The 21,732-nt window shown below is 41.0% G+C and overlaps 1 protein-coding gene across 1 annotated transcript in view; it reads right to left on the minus strand.

Annotated features, from left to right (window-relative positions):
• Positions 1-5,360: 5,360 nt before the first annotated feature.
• The window catches only part of TPH2 (tryptophan hydroxylase 2), a 91,289-nt gene continuing 74,917 nt past the window's right edge, over positions 5,361-21,732 (minus strand). The window contains exons 9-11 of the mRNA XM_061639729.1: positions 11,539-11,634; positions 6,976-7,109; positions 5,361-6,872 (exon numbers count right to left, since the gene is read on the minus strand). Of these exons, the coding sequence (XP_061495713.1) occupies positions 6,698-6,872; positions 6,976-7,109; positions 11,539-11,634 (405 nt within the window). The 3' untranslated portion in view covers positions 5,361-6,697. The remainder of the gene's footprint in view (positions 6,873-6,975; positions 7,110-11,538; positions 11,635-21,732) is intronic.

The raw sequence follows: 21,732 nt of genomic DNA on the forward strand, positions 1-21,732 counted from the left end.
TGCCCTACAAATTTGGCAAAATGCAAAAACAATTTGGGTTGGTCTTTCACAGTCCAATCCACTTGCTGTGTGGCTCAGAAGAATTTGGTAGCATGTGCCTCTAAGCATATGGTGAGTGGTGGCAACACCTGCCATCTCCAAAGAGGGAGAATTATATTTTTTTATGTTTTTTGGTGTTCTAACTTTGCTTCTTTCCTGTGTTACTACTGTTTCATCAGAGAATCTAATCTAGAAAATTATATTTTTCTCATTATTCATCCTAGAAATCTATTTTAAGTTTATTTTTATTAATTTCAAAGCCTTTTTATTGGTCAATGTCACATGATGGTGAAGACTTTTGTGTTTCAAATTGGAGGTTATGTTCTATTTCTATTTTGGGTGCATTAACAGTTGAATCTGAAAATGCAGTTTGATGTAAAATCAGACTGATTACAACATGTTGCTACTTCAGCAATGACTCTTAGCTGTGGGGGAAAAGAGGAGGCATGTTTTCAGCCTGCTATGTTGAAGCCACTTCATTTAAGGCAAGGTGGGCACAGTCAATTAAAAACATAAAGTACACCTAGAATTTTGCTAGAATATATTTCACCTCCTGCTGTTTTATCTTGTGCAAACTGAGATGCTCCTGAGGTCCACTGGAGACTATTCTGCAGAATAGTCAGTGCCATTATTCCACAATTATTTTTGGAGATTTTCAGTGTAAAGTTTGCAAAGTATTGCTGTACTTCACATATTCACAGAAACAGAAACAAAAGAAAATGTTTTGCTATAGGAAACTTCACTAAAATTGCAAAGTAAATCAGACATATTTAGAGTGACTATCTGAATTATATCGACTGTCTTAATAATGTTGCTTCCTCCCTGCTAAAACAAGATCATCACAGCACATCTTCTTTCTATTATTTGGGCTGATTGCAGGTGTTGCCACCATTCACCATATGCTCAGAGGTGAATGTTACCAAAATTCTTCCAAGCTACACAGGAAGTGGATTGGACTGTGAAAGACCAACCCAAATTGCGTTTGCATTTTGACAGATTTGTAGGACAGTACAATATCTCAGAGAGGAGGTCCGGTCTCCTGCTCCCCTGGTGCATTCACTATAGTTGCCCAATTTCCCTGCTTTTTAAAGTTTGATAGAAATATCTGTGGACTATAGGTACATTCTTAAACTGCAAGGATTTTTGCCTAGTAGTGAATGTATCTGCTTTTTAATGTGGCTTCCTTTATGGAATCAATCCACCTCTTGTTTGGTCTTCCTCTCTACTCCCTTCTGTATTCCCAAGCATTATTGTTTTTTCTAGTGAATCATGTCTTCTCATTAAATGTCCAAAGTATGATAACCTCATTTTCATCATTTTAGCTTCTAGTGATAGTTCTGGTTTAATTTGTTCTAACATGCAATTATTTGTCTTTTTCATGATCCATGGTATGCACAAAGCTCTCCTCCAACACCACATTTCAAATGAGTTGATTTTTTTCTTATCCACACGTTACCAAATTCTTCCAAGCTACACAGTAAGTGGATTGGACTGTGAAAGACCAACCCAAATTGTGTTTGCATTTTGACAAATTTGTAGGGCAGTCCAATATCTCAGAGAGGAGGTCAGGTCTCCTGCTCCCCGGTACATTCACTATAGCTGCCCAATTTCCCTGCTTTTTAAAGTTCTTAAATCACAAGGTTTTTTGCCTATTAGTTAATTTCTCTGCTTTTTAATCCAGGAGGTAAGAAATGGGACTGTGATGTCCCTGTATTTTAATATTTGTAAATATGGTAAGTGCGGGTTTATTAAGCAATATATGGTAAGTGACTGAGTGAGAGGGGGGAGTACATTGGCTAGAATGCTGGAGAATGCTGGATGATGATTGGCTGAGTGTTTGAATGGCTGAAGGTATAAATGGGAGGATGACAGTTGAGAGGGGGTCGGTTGGTGAGAGTTGTTGGAGAGTCGTTAGTGGAGACTTATTTGGATGGGTTGGTTGGCAGAGTTCTGAGGGAGGGTTGGATTATATTTGGCTGGTATTTAGACAGAATATATAAGACTGGAAACATAAAGAGTGACACTATATGAAACCATATGCTTGTTGAACATTCCTAAAGTAATCTTGTTATTTCCTGGTGTTATCAAATAAATACTTTTATTGGTTTACCAAAAGCCTGATCCTTGGCTGGGTATTCACAGACCAGAAGGGAGGGCAGGGTAATTACCAAGGCTGGAGGGAAACAGTATCAAATAAATGGTGGCAGCGGTGAAGGGAGATATTGTAACATCGTCAAGTATCCAGAGCAACCCAGGATTGTATGCTTTATAGACAAAGATACAGTAATACCTCGCATTAACATACTCAATGGGACCAGAGCGAGTACGTAAACCGAAAATGTTCATAAAGTGAAGCACTACTTTTTACAGTAAAACTTTTTTTACCTCTCCTTCATGCGGAGCCTCAAAGCCCCGCTGCCGCCTCCCAGCTGATCGCCATCGCACCTCCCAGCTGATTTGCGATGGCGCGATCGCATCTATTTCCACCCCCACGCGCTAAAGCTGCTGCTGCTGCGCTGCCGTGCCTCTCCATAACCCTAACCCTAACCCTGTAAGTGGTTTGCTAGCTGTGTTTATGGAGAAATACAGGCATATGGAGCATGTACGTTATAGCGAGCGACATTAAGTGAAGTGACGTTAAGCGGGGTATGCCTGTACAAGGGGGGTTGTGGACGGCAAGGGCACTCAGACACATAGTAACAAGAAGCCAGAAGGAGACTAAAGGCAAAGTCTCAGGCAGTATTGTTTACAGGAAGTGGCTGGTAGTGCTGCCTAGCAGTGGGGTCTTGCGAGATCTGTGCTACGGCGAGCTAGAGAAAAATAAAAAGTGTGATTCTGACTGCTGGTAGCCACGGGTGGTGAGAGTGCCACAGGTGGTGCCAGGGTGGGATCGTCACAGGGATCCTGTGCAAGTTTGCTGCGAATGGATTGATCATTTGCATGCTTGTTGAGTTCAGTGGGATTTACTCCCCTGCAATCATGCTTAGGATAGGTGAAACTGACCACAGGGGATGGGGAGGGGAAGAGGAGGGAGGGAAGGGCAGAGGGAAGAAGGGAGATGAGAGCAGGCAGGAGAGGGAGGGGAGGAGGACAGGTTTGATCATTTGCATGTTTATTGAGTTCAGCGGGATTTACTCCCATGCAATCATGCTTAGGATAGGTAAAACTGATGGGGGGAGAGCGAGGGAGGGGTGTAGAGGGCAGGGAAGGAGGAAGGAAGAGGGAAGGAGAGGAGAAGGGAAGGAGAGGAAGATAGGTCTGATCATTTGCATGCTTATTGAATTCAATGGGTATTACTCCTTTGCAATCACGGTTAGGATAGGTAAAACTGACCAGGGGGGAAGAGGAAGGAGCAGATTGGAGGGGGGGGAAGGAAGGGAGAGGGGAAGGCAGGTTCGATCATTTGCATGCTTATAGAGTTCAATGGGATTTATATCTGTGCAATCATGTTTGAAAATGGAAATGGACTGCTTTCAAGTCGATCCCGACTTATGGCAACCCTATGAATAGGGTTTACATGGTAAATGGTATTCAGAGGGGGTTTACCATTGCCCTCCTCTGAGGCTGAGAGGCAGTGACTGGCTCAAGGTCACCCAGTGAGCTTCATAGCTGTGTGGGGATTCAAACCCTGGTCTCCCAGGTCATAGTCCAACACTGACCTGGGGGAGGGGCAGGGAGGGTAGGAGGAGAGGGAGAGGAGATTGGGTGGGTGGGAACTAGACAGAGGGGATGCCCCTTTCCTTTCCTAAAGTAAAGCATTGTGAACAGTATCATTGCTTTTCAGTGTTTCCCGCACCTTTTTATTCTACAGCAGGCACATGTAGACTCCCACCCAAATTTAAACCAAAGCTGTCCCTGGCCACATCCACCCCAGACCTTTATTTCACTTTGGACAGTTATGGCTTCTCTCAAAGAATCCTGGGAAGTCTACTTAGTGAAGGGTGCTGAGAGTTGCTAGGAGTCGCCCTGTTCCCCTCACTGACCTTCAGTCAGAGTGGCTGGCTGTTAAACCACTCTGGCCGCTGGAACTCTGTCAGGGGAATAGGAGTCTCCCCTTAGCACCCTTCACAAACTACACTTCCCAGGATTCTTTGGGAGAAGCCATGACTGTCTCAAGTGAAATCAAAGTCTGGTGTGGGTGTGGCCCTCTGATTAGGCAAGCCCAGCAGCTGTGAGTCTGGCTTACTGAGCATGCCCATCATTATCATTGGGTTCAAGCCAAAATTTCTTAAATTAATTAAAAATCAGCCAGGCATTTTTTTAACTTTTACAGTGCAGAAGATGAAGGTCACAGTATGGGGCAAGATCAGTATTAGGATTACATGTACTCTGTGAACATGGCTGAGTTTTAATGAATTTCAACAGATTATGAGAACTCTGACAGAAAAAAGTCCCAAAGGGGTCTGGGTTCCCCCCCCCACGCTTTTTTTAGACTTTGAACTCTCTATTCTCTGACTGTTATGTGTATCGCCATGAAAATTTAGAGGATTGTTAAGCAAGCGTTTCTGAGTTCAGGACTATAAGATTTGTAAGGTTTTATGTTGAAATGAGCTTATGGGAAGCATCAGAATGGCATGGGGGGTATTTTCAATTTAACATTGCAAAATGTGAAAAATCCACACTGGCTATAGTATACAGCCATTCTCGTGGTTTTATAATACCTAATCTCTAGATTCCACCAAGCAGCACAAAATACATGACACCATTCTCCATATACTTTTCTTAAAATATGGCAGGTGTTAAGAAATTAAAGAATGCTTAGGCTGCAATCTATTGAACTTAGCAGGCTTGCTTCAGAGTAAATATGCACTTGGTCAATTATCTCTATCATTCTTAGCTATTAGATGAAAAGAAATATTACAATGCATAAATCAATAGAAGTGTTGCCTTTCTCTCTCACACATACACAGACAGACAGACAGACAGACAGAGAGGAGGTGTTTCAATGCTTTGTAATTATGCTTGGAAATTTTTGTCCATTATGTATATTATCCTCTGCATTCCCCCAAAGACCATTTAACTGAAATATATTATGTTCTTCACCATGTTACATAAATCACCATTCAGCTAATCACAAAACATAAAAGCACAGGAGGAAAAATAGTCCTCACCCGCCAAACAAGAAATGTGTCTCCATGTACAAGGAAAACAAAAACATTGCAGATTTTTTAGCCTCTCAAGTACTAGTGGGAACCCAGTAGTTTTAAAGAGGGGTGGGGGATGAGGATGTATATCACTAATGGAAAAAAGGAGCAATTTCTTCCATTTTGCTTTTTAAAATAAAAAACCTACCTCTTAAAGAAAAGAAAATCAATGCCAAGTCAGGTTTTTCCAATACCACATTTATGCATGATGTCAGAGTGGTCTTGCATATCTGTATACATCACTTTATTACTGAACATTTGATGACCCACGGCTGAATGTGTAGACTGCACTGCAAAGCATTGTGGTTGAACTGATGATGTGGTGTTTGGCTGGCACATGCAAGTCAACACTTGAATTTGCATTAGCAGAGTGATGAATGAGCATGTGTAAACCAACTCATCTGTTGTGAACTGCTGGCTATATTACGGAGTTGCATGTTTATTTGTTCTATATGAGGTTGCACTCTCTTTGAAAAATAAGCTTAGAAGTCCTCCTGAACCAGGCTGTGCTCCTACAGCCTAGGTAGCATCTATTACAACAGGTGCCATTCAGCAACTTCAACTGTGCAGTCAGTTTTAGAGAAAGTAACGCGACCATTTATTCCTTGGTAACCTCAAGAATGGATCTATTGTAACATACTGTATCTGGTACTACTTTAAAGACCATCCAGAAACACGTGGTTCAGAATATGGCAGATCATGGGATGCTGCAGCGGATTTGCCACTGTCTTCTGCCCCACTGCTCCTGCGTTGCTTGGTAGGCCACACAGGAGCACATTGTGACTGTGCATAAAGAACCACCCTAGCTCCCAGTTTGTTTACAGACAGAATTTAGCACTAGTCTTAACTTTTAAATCTCTAAATGGTCTGATCCCCGAGTACCTACAGGGATACTGCATGAACTTCCCCAGCTGCTAGGATAATCAGGTCAGGCCCTGATTTAAGTACCAGCATTGTCCAGATTCAGGTTGGCTAACACAAAGAGCAGGGTCTTTTTGGTTGTGACACCAAATTTATGCTGCACATCCCCCAATGAAAGTCATCAGGTCTGTTTGCTGAAATTTTCATGAAACTAGTAAAGATAAGATGACATAACATGAGGAAATCTTTTAAGAAATATAGTTCTTGTATTTTTTATGGCTGCTATTGTTTTATGATGATGATGATGGATTTTTTATGTCTTTAATATGCTCTTTTATTTATGTATTTGTTTTTATTGATGTGTACTGATTTTTTATGCATATTGGTTTTATGTGCTTGTAAGCTGCCTTGGGAGCTTTTTAAAAGCCATGTGGCAAGCTAAACATTGAAGCAAATAAATAAAGAATGCATGCCCTATTTCCTTGTGAATTTGCACATTACTATTGGTGTATCTGAAGCTAAAGTTAGATGAAATTACACACTGAGCAAGTGTGATGGTCATGCAACAGAGAGAACAGACAGTCCTAAAAAAGCAAGTGCATCGCATAATGGTGCTGGGATAGCTACACTCCAAAGCCACAACACTGGAGAAGTCATATCCCCAAGTATCTGTTCATTTTGCTTAAAGCATCACACACTGTGTTCAGGTCACTCCGAAGATCCTGGACAACATTTTCAATACTTCTAGTGTCTTTCAGCATTTCAACACTTTGGGTATATGGGTTGAAATATACAGAAAAGGGACGGTTGATTGATTTTGCAAAGTCCCTGAAAGTAAAAAGAAAGGAAAATTAACTCCTATTTCTGCACCTACAGATAAGAGAAAATTAGATTTGGGGGTTGTTTTTAAGGGTCAAAAGAAAAAGCTTGCCTCATTTTTTCTTTGGCTTCTTCAAAACTTTCCGAGACAAAGTAAGCTTCCTGGAAAGTCGTGATAAGGCATTCTTGCAAGCAGGTTGTCTTTGGATCAAATGTTTTTACATTGGCTTTATCAGACAGAGCATGCTGCAAAATACACCACAGCATCTGTTAAATTATATTATAGAATGCTCAAGTGTTTCTGTACAGCCATCTTTTATAGCATAGTATGCTCTCAACAGTTGCCAGTTTCACACATTTTATTCAGAGAGGTTTTCATCAATAGGATAAATCTATTTTCATTCAAAAATCTATTAGTTGCTGTAAGAGTCTCTCCTCCAAATGATGACATAATCAAAAACAACCAAGAGATATCTCTACCCTGTATACAAAAGGGGATTAAATCCTCAAATTTGAGGAGATGGTTGTCAGTAAACATTTCAACCACAATTACTGGTGTAGTGAAAATTATCAGTTTCTCCAAGCAATAAATGTTTACCCAGACAGGTAAAATTTAAATCTTATCATGTAATTCACACAACTTATGTCATTTGTGTCACAGTCAATATCACATCATTACAATGTATTTAGGTCTAAAAGTGACATGAATATATGATGACCATTTTATACAATTCTATGTTGATAAAAGCCATTACCCTTCCATACAAATGCTGCTAAGGAAGGACTATGCAAACACAGGTGGAAGCAAAAAGGACATGTAACTGTTTCCAGAATAGATCAGGTTCCCTGTGATTGCAAAAAGAAAGAAATAGGCTGCATTTAGCAGGACATGAATGAGCCTAGCCTCCTCCAGGGCTCCCCTCCCTTGTGCTTCTCCTGCACAGCTTGACCACAGTTTGCTTTGTTACCAGGCCCAAAACTATATTTAACATTAACTATGCTGAGTTTAAACAAGGCAGCTTCAGAAACCATGGTTTGAAGTTGTCTTGTTTGAAGATAAGCATAATCACAGTTTGCTAGTTCAGACAACAATTATAAACCCTGATTAGACAAAAGCAGAAGTGAAAGCTCCTAAATTTTACCTGTCTGGGTAAACATTCTTCCAGAAGGGGGATCATGCAAGCCCAGGAAAGGGCTAGCTCATTCACAGCTCTCTAAACCAGAGTGCAGAATGACACCCATCATGGTCTCTTCTTGTATGCTCACCTGCCTGAAACTGGACTGAATTGTCAAATATCGCACTTTCAGGAAGGCAGGTCATATATCATGATATTCGTTAGGCACAACAGGATAGAAATTGAATAGGTGGTTATGAATGTTTGAAATTTCCTTGGAATGATAATCACTTCTCCATCATTAACCATCCTATGACCATCTTGCAATAGGATTGCTTCATGATGGTCCTTGAAAATAGTACTTTTGAAATTAATATTGTAAATATTTCTGTTCCATTATTCCCCATGTTAATATGCATATATGGATCCACAGATAATTCTATATTAAGATGATCTCAGAACAGCAAGGATAAAGTGGATTCAATTAACTAGACTAAGTGCTTTAAATGAAACGGTAATTCTAAACAACATTCAGGCAATTGGAACCTGTGCTTTATATCTCAGACCATATTTACCATTGAGGTCTAGTCTGGTGCTAAAAGATTTTTTGAAGCTCAGAACCTGCAAAATAATGTTCCTACATACTAAGAAAATTGTGAAATTAACAGCAAAAAGGATCACTCAAAGGAAAGACAGATGAAAAGTGCCGAAGTATTAGTATACCTTTTTGCAAACTGTGTATTATCAAATTCGTATGTTATAACATATTCTAAATCAGCCTTTCCCAACCTGGTGCCCTCCAGATATGTTGGTTGGGCACCAGGTTGGGGAAGTCTGCTCTAGAGGGCTATGCATCAGTCACCCATTGCAGGTGACTGTTCCAATATAAATCACATATCCAGAAGAGAAGTTTACATTTCTTCTTCTATAGGACAGTTGGTTAGGCAGCTGTATATTCCATCTTGCTCTAAAACAAAAATTCCAAAAATGGAGAGGCACTCTTAGTTACCCAATCATTCCGTGAGAGGATTGCTAGCCTGTAAGTGTTGTGGACAGTGCAGACAAGATCTAGTGGATTCTGCTTCTGGATCAAGCACTGAAGTAAAATGCTGGGGCCAACTCCATTTGTTTTTATGAAGGGGGGACTGATTCACCAACACTGTATGCATTGAACTTGATCAGATCCAGCTGGTCTGTAAGAAGTAGTTTTATCATCACCCAGTTCTCCACTCAGCAACAGAAGTTGCTAGGAGTTGCAGAGCAGGCAAGCAAAAGCAGGTGGATCCACTGTATACCTGCAAGAGCAGCTATGAGCAGTAAGCTCACAGCTTATGGATGTGTCTCAGGACTGGGGGCCAAATATGGCTCTCGAAACCTCCCTATCTGGCCTCCCCAGGACACATCCTCTCCCCAGGCCATCCCCAACACCAGCCACACTTCACACCCTCCTTTCGGGTTTTTCCCTGGCTGAAATGTGTCCTTGAATCCTGATAATGCCTGTTGGTTGTCTGGATGAAGGATATGTGTGTATGTAGAAACTAGCATATTATACAAAGATAAATTTACATATGTTGCCCTGGCCACTTTTGTCTCTGGCCCTACCAACCACTGGCATGTGGCCCAAGGAAAGTTGCCCAGAAGGGAATGCGGCCCTTGGGCTAAAAACATGCCTTTGAGGCTTAGACAGAGAAGGAGACTCTCTTCTCTCTCCATGGGTACCTTAAGGGATGCCTGCTTAAGGAATGCTAAAGAAACACCTACCCCCACATCAACCTGCCCAGATGTTAATATTGACTATTGAAGGCATTCTCCAGGTGGATAATTATGAGAGAGACAGATCTTTCACCTGTGGCATCCTGGTTAGTCAGCTCCTTCCCCAATGAAGGATACCTAGCACCCTCTCTGGTATCCTTTAGGCACATTTTTATTCTCCCATGTTTTTTAATTACCTCTTACATATATTTGAGAGCCAGTGTGGTGTAGTGGTTAAGGTGTTGGACTACACCCTGGGAGACCAGGGTTCAAATTCCCACATAGCCATGAAGCTCACTGGGTGACCTTGGGCCAGTCACTGCTTCTCAGCCTCATGAAAACCCTATTCATAGGGTCGCCATAAGTCGGAATCGATTTGAAGGCAGTACATTTCCTTTCCTTTTACATATGTTTAAACTACAAACTGTTTTACTGTGCAACTTACTTGGTAATTTTAGTGCTTGTATTGGCACTTGTTTCTGCCTTTATTATTTATTGCTTTCATTTGTAGTGTAAACTGCCATGGGATGTATATAATGAAAGGCAGTATATAAATGCCTTAAAAACTAACTAAATCTGTGAGCAGCGGCGGAACAAGTCTGGATTCCCTAGAGACTACATTTTCCTTTTAACTGATTGGCAAAATGGTTGATTGACCAAGAGTGAATTTTATTTATTTATTGTATTTATATACCGCCCCATAGCCGAAGCTCTCTGGAAGGTTAACAGTAACTAAATCTTGACTTAAACTGAATCTGTGACTTAAAGCAGTAGAGTCAACAGGTTTAAAGGGCTTTGGTTTAAATGGTTTTCAGACTTCAAATAACTCTAAATGCTATACATTATGTATGTTTTCTATTGGTAGGCATAAGCATAATGTAGCATAGTAGTATCTTTTGTAGTATGCTGTAAACTTTGTAACATTATGCTGCGGTGCATTGAACTATGGAACCAACAAACTTCAGTTAAACACGTTATAGTTCTTGTTCTCTGCTGGTGTTCCACACTACTGTTTCCCTCTATACACGCTCTCATGGAACACTTTGATTCCTACTAACATTACATTTTTGTTTGTTCAGAAAACAATACACATTTTTTAAAATGTCATTGTAGGATCTCTTTGTTCTGAGCCAAAAGTCTGGGATACAATAAATCAGTGTTGCCAATGAACTAAGGCAAGTACATCAGTTAGTAAAAGGTTAGAGGAAAGCAGAAGTGAGCGGTAATTTCTGACCTTTCTGTAGGCTACACGTAAGACAAAGTAGCTAGAGTCACAGTCACTACATTGTTTTGGTTTTTTTATTCTGCTCGAGAAAATAAAATATTTGGAAAGTGCATACTTAAATGTTGTAAGGTTGCCTATGACAACAGACATTTTCAGATGTTTTTATATCATTTCGACAATTGGAATGTTATATATTGTTTCCACAAATGACAGGAGACTTTATGGTTAAGAGTACCAAAAATATATATCAGGAATCAAGCTGATGTTTTTATCAATATCATTTCACTGTGCTTTCAGCAGGAGCCTCCACAGCAGCAGGGAGAGGAACAGCTCTGCCTCTCCCTAACCCTTTCCAGCAGTGTGGATAGGAGGCTAAGATTGCTCTGCTCATCAGTTTTTCTACTCCTTTTCTTTCAAAGCCATTCACTGACAGAAAAGGATCATCAGTTTTATTTGGAATTGTACAGCTTTTTGAAATATATTTTTCAAAGACTGAAAAATGCATCTTTATGCACCAAACAGAGACTTGGTTATTATCCAGACATAAGACAGGTTTTTGAATATGTATTGTTTACATTCATACCTTGAGCTCTCCAATGGAAGACAGAAGACCTGCTCCATAAGCCCGTAGTTGCCCATCTTGCTTACAAAGGCCAAATTCAATGGTGAAAAAATAGCACTGTGAGAAAGAAGAACAGACACATATAAATCTAGATGAAGGCAGAAGTTCAAAGAAAGCATGTCATCAGGGCATTCACTTGCTTACACCACTTCTTCAGAATTCCATGTGTTTGTTTTTTAAAAAAAGTTCAGTCAAGGACATCTACAGTTCAGTTCTTTAAATGTAATTTTCCTACAAAGGGCAAAATCAGGAATACTGATTTATTTCCTCTGGCCCCTTCATAAATCTCTATAAGAAGAATCGCTATTAGAATCAGCATGATTCAGGAAAGAAAGCACCTATAGTTAAGATATTATTGTTGTTGTTGTTAGATTTATATCCCGCCCTTCCTCCCAGCAGAAGCCTAGGGCAGCAATGTATTTGTGCAGCAGCCAGTAAATGAGGTGCTTGGTTGAATATGTTAAATTATCCCAAACCATCTTCCCCCACCTATCCACAAAATCTACAAAATAAAAAAGGCACATGGGTGTGTGTGTTAGGGATTATGTAAATTGAGGGTTTAATGTGCATAACAACTTGCCATGGTGTACATTCACCATACCTCATGGAGAATGTGCACATCATCTATCCATGAAGAAGGAATTGTGTTCATTTCCTATTCAATATACAGTATATAATCTCCAACATTCCTTGGGGTGTGTACCTTTCTCAACTGCATTTTGTATATTCACCAACCATTATGTGTAATCTCCAACAGGTCTTGGGTAATGCACATATCTCAACAGCACTTTTACACATACATACATTTTGTATATATTTATACAATTTATTTGTGTGTGTGTTTGTATGTGTAGCTACAGATACAGATAATTCACAGCAGTAATTACAGCCAATAAAACAATATCCAAGATTATGAATGAAAGAGCAAAAGAAAATAAACAATAAACAAGAGCAATCTGTAAGAAGGAAGGAAACCCTGCCCTCCAGGTTCCTGCTTCCAGAGTGGCTACAAAATCATGTAAAATGGTTAACAATGATATCACATATCAAACAGTAAGATTAAGAGAACAGTAAAAGCATATAAATTATAGCAGCAGAATAAGAATCTATTCTACCAGAGTTTAACAGTCCTGGGAAAGGTCTTTGCTAGACGTGTGTATGACATGAGAGTGGGCACAAGGCAAGCCTCCCCGGGAAGAGTGTTCCAAAGCAAGCCGCAACAATCAAAAGGCCTCTCTTTCCTGCAGTCCCCTGCCTATCTCTCGGAGGGCAGGGGTGTCTACAGAAGGGTCGCTGAGGATAGCATTAGTGTTCAAGCTGGTTTACGTGCAAGGATGTGATCCTTCAAGAATTACCTGTGGACGAGCAATTCTCCAGTAACACAATTCCATCTCTGCTCACTAGTCCTGGTCAGTCTCATGGAATTTATAGTAGCAAAAATGAAACATATGAAACTCGCTTGACTTATCTGAACCATGCAGAGGTGGATTGATCATCACAATTTTTCACTTCCTTCTCTTATCATAACTTCAGAACTTCTAGTTTAAGAACATAACAAGAGCCCGCTGGATCAGGCCAGTAGCCCATCCAGTCCAGCATCCTGTTCTCACAGTGGCCAACCAGGTGCCTGGGGGAAGCCCACAAGCAGGACCTGAATGCAAGAACACTCTCCCCTTCTGAGGTTCCCGGCAACTGGTCTTCAGAAACATACTGCCTCTGACTAGGGTGGCAGAGCACAGCCATCATGGTTGGTAGCCATTGATAGCCCTGTCCTCCATGAATTTGTCTAATTTTCCTTTAAAGCCATCCAAGCTGGTGGCCATTACTGCATCCTGTGGGAGCAAATTCCATAGTTTAACTATGCGCTGAGTAAAGAAGTACTTCCTTCTGTCTGTTTCATTGTCTAGTTTCATTGACAGATGTATGGGAAATAAATAAATAATAAAATAAATTACCCAGACATTCAGAAATTTCATTGGGAGCATAACTTCAGATGTAGACAAACTATCAATTCTATTAATTTGTTTCCAGTCATTTCTTGGGGGCCAGTAACATAGAGATAAATTTTGAAATGCTACCAAGGATTCCAAAATGCAGGCCGCGGCACTGACCCATATAAATAGATGTACAATATTAACATTCCCTCCCCTCCCCCAGGAGCAGCAGTACATAATGGAACACCCAGTTATTAGGATCAGCTGACAATCAGTCCATAGCTGGAAAGTAGTTACCATGTCGGAATTCAGCTGGGGAGTCCTAGGTTCTCACCCCTGATCAGTCATATGGCATGGCTACAATTTTATGCATAGTTACCTGGGAGTCACCTCAATTAAACGCAAAGATACTCAAAGGTCATCCTATATAACATATATAGCTTTATTAATGTTGGGTGTCAAGCCCCAATGCTTGTAACAAATAAGCTGAATCGGGGGCGGGGGGGACAGGGAGCACGATAGACAGAAAGGCAACTTACTATTTTGTCACCACTTCCTTCTTTAGTAACTACTAGTTGATATGTAGATTTTTTTTCCTCAGGTTTTTCTTCTTTTATATATATTTTTCTTCTTTTATATTATTTTTATTTTCTTCTTTATATATATCCAGTACTTAAAATATCTTCAACCAGATGAAATGCATCCTTTAGCTTTTAATTTAGCATTGCAAACAATCTTGCAAAGACCTGTTAACCACTGAAATTGACAGCATAAAGTAGGAATCCTTTTAGCAGAAAAGAGCATCCAGCCTCTGCTTGATTTTCCCCCTCATTCTCAGAGTTCCTCTACACAGTCTGTGCTAAACTGTCTCAAACAATAGTAAAGCTTGAAGGCCTCATGATCACCTCATTCATTTGCCAAAGCAAGGAGGGTCCATCACTTGCCCTGATGTGTCCTGCTCTGAAAAAAGGTCCCACTCCTCCTCCACATTTCTGCTCCACCACACCTCTGTTGGTGGCATTACTGCAGTTATGGAAGTAACTACTCATGCAAGTTGTTCACCTGTGCAAGCAATGAGTTTTGGAAGATTCTTAAGAGGAGATGCAAAAGTTATGAAAGAGCCTGTAAGTGTGAATTTGTAATCTGATCCAAGGCCAACGCATAGTCATTCTTAAAAACCTGAAATCAGTGGCCTGAATTAACGTCAGTTTATTAAACAAATGTAGAATGGTCAAGTCGTACACAATCAGAGGGCCAGCCTGACAGTATACTATGATTGCCACCAGGTGGTATTTCTGAAGTACTTTAGGAAAAAACACAAGGTTGCAAAGCTGTTTTGTTTACTCCTGATTTTAACCAACTTCTCTGGTGTTATCAGATATTGTCAGGGATCCAAAAACTTAAGCATGTGCAAGGGCTTGCACTAGCCAAAGTGGAATAATGGACTTTTCATGGAACACCTAACCTCCATCGCTTATCAGAAAGTGCTTTTAAAAAATGTTTTCATCAGTTTGCTATAAGGCATTGGAAACTGCTGTTTGTGGAAAACAAAACCTCAAAAAAGATCATTTAGGCCCATTGAGCAAGTTTCATGGTTCTCCATGGATCCTGGCCTTTATCTCCTCTGGTGTGTGGATATTTTTGGGGATTTATGAATTGCTTGGGTTACTCTGAATATGCATTCAAAGTACTATTCTGTAGCATAATACATACTATTGGATGGTAGTTTTCTGAGGTTACTATGGATTTTATTGTGAATTGCTTCGATCTTTCAGATTAAGATACCTATAAGTACAGGCAGACAAACAAATTAGCACTGGGAAATGAATAATGGCAGCTTTCTGGACAGGGATACCTGGTTGCATATTAATGGTATTCATGCTTATTCTGTCTGATGCAACTGCTCCTGTTGCAAAGAGAAGACAACAATCAGGGATAGCAAATGTAGTTCCTTCCCGATGATGCTGGACTACAACTCCCAGCAGCCCCAGCAGCATAACCAATGGTCACGGAAAATGGGAGTTGTAAGCCCAACATCTGGAGGGTACCATGTTGGCTACCCCTGATCTAAGCTAACTAGCGATGCCAGGTCTCCGGCAAACAGCCGGAGACTCCGGCCCCGCCCCTGCTTTTCTCACCTCCGGCCAGAATTGCCCCCATGTTGTTTAATCTCCTGCTATTGTGGACTCCCAGGAGCGAGGAGCCAGTCATGCAGACACCAATTTTCCCCTTGCTTCTTCTATCTGCTTTGCCTCCTCTCTCTCTCTCTCTCTCTCTCTCTCTCTCCTTTGCATGCAGACGTGCACACCTCAGGGGAAGGACTCCATTTGCCTTCCCAAGCACCACCTCTCATTCTCATTCTTCCGTGGGGTGGAGCAAATTGGAGCAAGTAGGAGGTGAGTTGGCTGGCTGGCAAATGCCCCGGCTTTGAGGGTTTTAGGGAGTTCTAGCTGCTCTAGAGCTGATGAGCAGCTGTGGCCGGGGAGCAGTGGTATTCCAAGTGCAGGCAATAAGAGGATGACACATCGGGCGCTGCCTCTTTTCCAGCTCCAGCTCACCCAGGATAGCGTCCCACCTTCCCCCCCCCCTGCATTTAGAGGCATCCTCTCTCCCTGTCCTTGACTTCCCTCCCCTTTCTCCCCTCCCCCTTTGATTTCTTTGTCTGTTTATTTATTTTTATTTTGCGTGAGAAACATTGGTATTTCTCTCCCTCCCCCTTCTCTATCCCCCCTTCCGCTTCTTTCCCTCACTGATCCCAGGGCTCCCTCACCTCTTCTCTTGCATGCTTGGGAGCCTTTTTCTCCCAAGCACCAGCAGCCTGTAGCAGACTCACTCTCTGCTCGGGGTGGAGATACATGGGCTGGTGAAACCAGAAATTGCTCTCCACCCTTTCTTTCTTTCTTTCTTTCTTTCTTTCTTTCTTTCTTTCTTTCTTTCTTTCTTTCTTTCTTTCTTTCTTTCTTTCTTTCTTTCTTTCTTTCTTTCTTTCTTTCTCTGTAAGTGTTCATTTACTCAGAAAAACTTGCTGCAGCCTTGTGCCCCCTTTGGGAACCTCCTATGATAGTTACTTCCAAGAAAGCATGTTCTTCCTCCAGGATGAAGACTGCAATCCTAAACCCGCTTGGGTGGGAGAAAGCCCACTGAATTTTGTGAGGATTGCTTTGGAGTAACTAGGCTTGGGATGGGCTTTAGAGTCTTTTCCTCTAAAATGAATTGGGTCAACCAGAAGAAAGACTTCATCTTATTTTTCTGTTCTAAACATCTCAGGGCAGAGACCCGTCTTTCTTGCTTGCTATAAACTGCATTAATTATTATTTATAATAATCTGCAATCGCTAGGGGCATTATCAGGGGAGGTTGAGCCCTGGGTCTTTTCTGCTAGACCCAGATCTGCTACTCCCCACTTTTTAAAAACACATGTTTATTTTTATTTTGCTCATAGGGCAGCAAACTACAGTGCCAGTGAGATCCCAGGCTGCATACACACCATACATTTAAAGTGTGCGGCTTCCCACAAAGAATTGTGGAAATGTAGTTTACCCCTCACAGCTAAAATTTCAAGCACCCTTAACAAACAACAGTTCCCAGGATTCTTTGGGGAAGGAGAAACATGCTTTAAATATATTGTGTGTACACACACTATTTTAATTTGCCCAGAAGCACTGTATACATTTATGCAGATTGTTGCCCAGAGTTTTTCAAGAACTTAGCAACAAGGGTGTAGTCGTCCAGGGTCTCGGGGAGTCTTAGATGCCTTACTTTTTTGGGAGCAGGGTCTCAGCAGAATCCCTGTGTTTCCAGCATTCTATGAGCCAATCAACATGACAGGGGAGTGTGTTAGCCACTTAGAAGAGTCTTCTAACATGCATCCTTGTCCTTTCCTGCTGATTGGAGCCAATCAGAGTAAAAGGAGGTAAGTCACTGAGCAGACTCTTCTCAGTAGCTAATACACTCCCCTTTCATGCCTATAGGCTCCTAGGGACCTCTGTTGTGGAAGAATGCATTAGCAAGGATCTCATTCTCAACCCAGCAGCAGAAGAGGGAAAGGTGGGAGGGGTGTGGCTGTGACTTTCATGAAGGGACCCTGCACTCCTGAATTTGCCACTGCATTGCTGCTAGCAACACCCTTGGCCATTATACAGCAGACGCAAGTAACAGTCTCCCAGCCCTTTTGGCTAAAGGGTGGGGTATAAATGCCTTAAATAAATAAACACAAAAAGCAGCTACTCAGAGGAAAATTCAGCAGAGGCTTAAGGGTTGTTTTCACCACTGCCATCCAATATAATCATCCCCCACTTCTTACTACAAACCAATAGATGTCTACTCAGAAGTAAGCTCCATTGGGTTCAATGGTACTTACTCCCAGGTAAGTGTGTATTGGATTGTAGCTTAGTTACAAGCTTTGAACTAACTTCAGCTATTTAATTGTTTGCACATGATCAGGTGTGTAGGTGTATAAATTCCTTTAAAATGTGGGTTTGGCTCTGGTAAGTTTACCACTGGCAACCTTATGTTCTTTTATTTCAATTTTTAAAAAAAAGGGGGGGGGCTTTGCTTGTTTTTTTTTTTAGGCCTTCTGGATGGCTCTGAATTGCAACTCCCCAGGACCAGAGGCATAACTGGAAGTCCTATGGTTCCCTATGCCTGGTGTATTCCTTCCATGTGTTAATTTTTATTTTTTTGTTTTGGTATTGGGGCCCTACTTGTTAGCTTCTAGAGGAAACTAAAGCAGCTCACAGCAAGAAATAATGCACATCCAACTCACATTTAAAGTGCATGACTTCCCCCAAAGAATCCTTGGAAGTGTAGTTTCCCCCTCGCAGTTAGAGTTCCCGCCACCCATGACAAACTACAGCATCCATCTGTGCTCCCATCTAACATCTCTGCAACACTAAGCTCCTTTCTTCCTATAATGGCCTGGCCTGAGGGCACGTAAACCCTTCTTGCCAGAAGCAAGTAAGCTAGATTAAATGTTCCCTAAAAGTGTTGAACTATGACTTGGCAGACCAGGGTTTGAATCCTCAGACAGCCATGAAGCTGACTGGGTGACCTTGGACCAGTCACTGCCTCTCAGCCTCAGAGGAAGGCAATAGTAAACCACCTCTGAATACCGCTTACTATGAAAACCCTATTCGGGACCGACGAAGGCAGTCCATTTCCATTTTGCATCCATGCTCCCTAAGCTTGTGAGAAGGAATGACCTTGTCACTTCAGCTGGACTTGGGAACACCCTCTTTTAGGTAAGATTTCTATTTTAATTTCCAATCAGAGAATTTTTTTTTTAATTGTATGCTCCAAGCAACTGTGGTTGATACTTAATGTATCATCCTTAATGACATAATTAGGGCCCACCCATGACATCACTAGGGCCCACCCCGTGATGTCACTAGAGCCCACCCCATGACATCACCAGGGCCCACCCCATGATGTCACTAGGGCCCACCCCGTGACATTACTAGGGCCCGCCCCCGTTTTCTCAGATTTTTGGATGGTTCCGACCTGGCAACCCTAAAGCTAACGCAGATTTAGTTCCAGGAACCAAGATAGCTAAGATGGGCTTTTCGCTTCTTTCATTCTCAGTCCCCCCTCTCTCAGTTACCAAATTATAACCAAGCTGGCCATAACATTGACTTGGATCCTAGCTAGGCTTCTGTTAGCATCAGGATGCTCCCACCAGTGAAAAGGGGAAGAAATTTCACTAGTTTCACTTCCACCATTTGTGTCCACTGAAAATCTACTTCAGAGGTTTGGGAAACCTTCTGGAGCAGCCTGAGGTACTGCAGGGGTCTGCAGGGAGATGAGAAAATTGGCAAATGCCTCCCACGCTTCTGCTGGCAGGATCCTACTGGATCTTAGTCCTTCTGTGAACTGAAGAGCCCTTCCCTTTGTGGATGCCTAGTAAAGATCCAGTTCATTGTATGGAATAGTTGCTGTGCTGGTTTGTAATCTTCTTGTCACATCTATTCATTTGTAGAAGAAATGGGGTATTATTTACCCGTCTGCCAAAAATGCTCTGGCACTTAATTCACTTATGTTTATGTGTAAAATTGCTGATAACAGAGAACTACTGGAATTAGTGTTTTAAAAAGGGATGCATTCCATCACCACATATACATGCCAAAATAACTCATTTTCATTTTATAGGGGATAACAGTCTTTGAAAAGCCTGAGTTTTGAAAATATATATAGATAAACTAAAGATAAAATGCCCAGATGGTAAAATGTAATTTGTATCTGCCAAGTTCTAATTTTTATCAATACAGTATATTTAGAACAACCTTTCATATGAATAATATAAAAGCTGCTGCAAAGGCAATAGATCTGCTGTATGCAGCCGCGATGGCAGACTCTGGTTTGCAAAGCCTTTGTTAGGCCAGAGAATGAGGTATCTCACCCAATGCTGCCATCTTCAGATCGTTAGTCTTTAATGCAATTATTTTAACCTTTACAGAATATTCAGTGTACTATATTTGTTGATTTCACTGCTTTGGAGAACTATTCTAGCAATAAATCCACACTGATTAAGAAAAGATAAACTAAAAATAGAGGATTTTACAGAAGAGCAGGCTCCCATCAGGCTTCACTGTGCACTCCCCTTAATTTCTTTAACTAACACACTGAATTTTCATTATCCTGTTAAGCCTTTTAAGGGTTTTTAAAAATATATTCTTAAATTAAAAGGGAGCAATTAAAAGCATTCCTCAAACCAATTCAATTATTAGAGATTTTGTGTTATTTATTTTTTATCACTTCCTTCTACAACTGCAAAAACAATGTAGCAGGAGAAATGAATAGTAATTCTTAATTTAGATGCCTTTCTATACATAAAGGTATCTGGATATATTGGCTATAAAAATGTTTACCTCTGTCCATCAAAGGAGATTTGCACAAACACATCTGGTGCAGATGGGCATTGCAGGACACAGGCAGTTCCTCTTAAATTTAATGGATGCATCTGATGTGGGTGAGTCTCATGTAGTAATACTGCTCACAATTGCAGCTATTATCTCTGCTGTTGCAACCCTGACATCCCAGCAGAAAGTGCTTTTACACATGCATATTCCAGTTCCTTTCACCGAAATCAAGAACCTTTGCCCAAACTCACCTCCTTATATATTTATTTATTAAATGTATATCCTGCCTTTCCTTCCCAGGAAGCCCGGGGTGGCAAGGTGATGTTTGCTCATGTGTGAAGGCATCTTGAATTTGGGCCAGTGGAAATTGTCCCATTAATGTCAGCAGGAACCAGAGGAAGCCTAGAAATGTACGGCTGGCAGGGAGTTTATTCTGCTGGACCATTAAATTGGGGCCTCCTGTGGAAATGATCAATGCAACATGCAGGGCCAGCAGAAGTTCAGTTGGTAAAGGGCAACAAAGTTTCTTACTCTACTTTGCATTTATTTGATAGAGCCAGAAAGACATTTCCTTGCAGCATCTTTTTGGGCCACAGATTAATTTAAAAAATGAAGAATATATTTTGCTTGGGCAGTTGAGGAAAGAACCTCTGGTCTCTTTATGAATGGACCAGTCTGGTAGATAATGAGGGATATGCAAAGTCAGGACAAAAGACATCAAGGGGCAACAGGAGCATTTCTACAGTGACCATCCAAGATAGTTGAAAGCATTTGCTGAAATCTTAAATCCATTAGAGCTTGTCTTTTTGACAGAACAGTAAGATTAAAAAGATATATTTCACATTTAAATATGAGCATTCTAAATCAACAAATAAAACTAAATATAGATATAAAACTAAATAAAGATATAAAGATCCCACTGAATGAATACAGCACAGTCCTAACCATGTCTACTCAGAAGTTAATTCTATAAAATTCAGTGGGACTTAAAAGAGGGGCTAGGTTTGCAGCCTTATTTACTTACTTAAAGCATTTGTGTGCTGTTGCATAAGACAAGTTCTCTGGGCATCTTAGAATAAATAAGTTTTTTTAAAAACTAAATACAAAATAAGACATAAAATCAAAACTCCATTAATATGACAAAAACCAAAACTCACCACACCCCCAAAGTTAAAACACAAGATTACATAAGTTTTTTTAAGACCTGGTCTTCACCCAGTTTGAAAAGATGTTCACCTTATGCTGAAAAGACCACAAACATGGTGGCTGGTCAGCTTCCCTGGAATGCTGTTACATAACAGGGATGTCACTACTAAAAAGGCCCTCATGGTGGTTACCTGCCACATTTCGTTTGGCCAGAATGAAGCT

The sequence above is a fragment of the Rhineura floridana genome, chromosome 8 (genome assembly GCF_030035675.1).
Source record: "Rhineura floridana isolate rRhiFlo1 chromosome 8, rRhiFlo1.hap2, whole genome shotgun sequence".
NCBI lineage: Eukaryota > Metazoa > Chordata > Lepidosauria > Squamata > Rhineuridae > Rhineura > Rhineura floridana.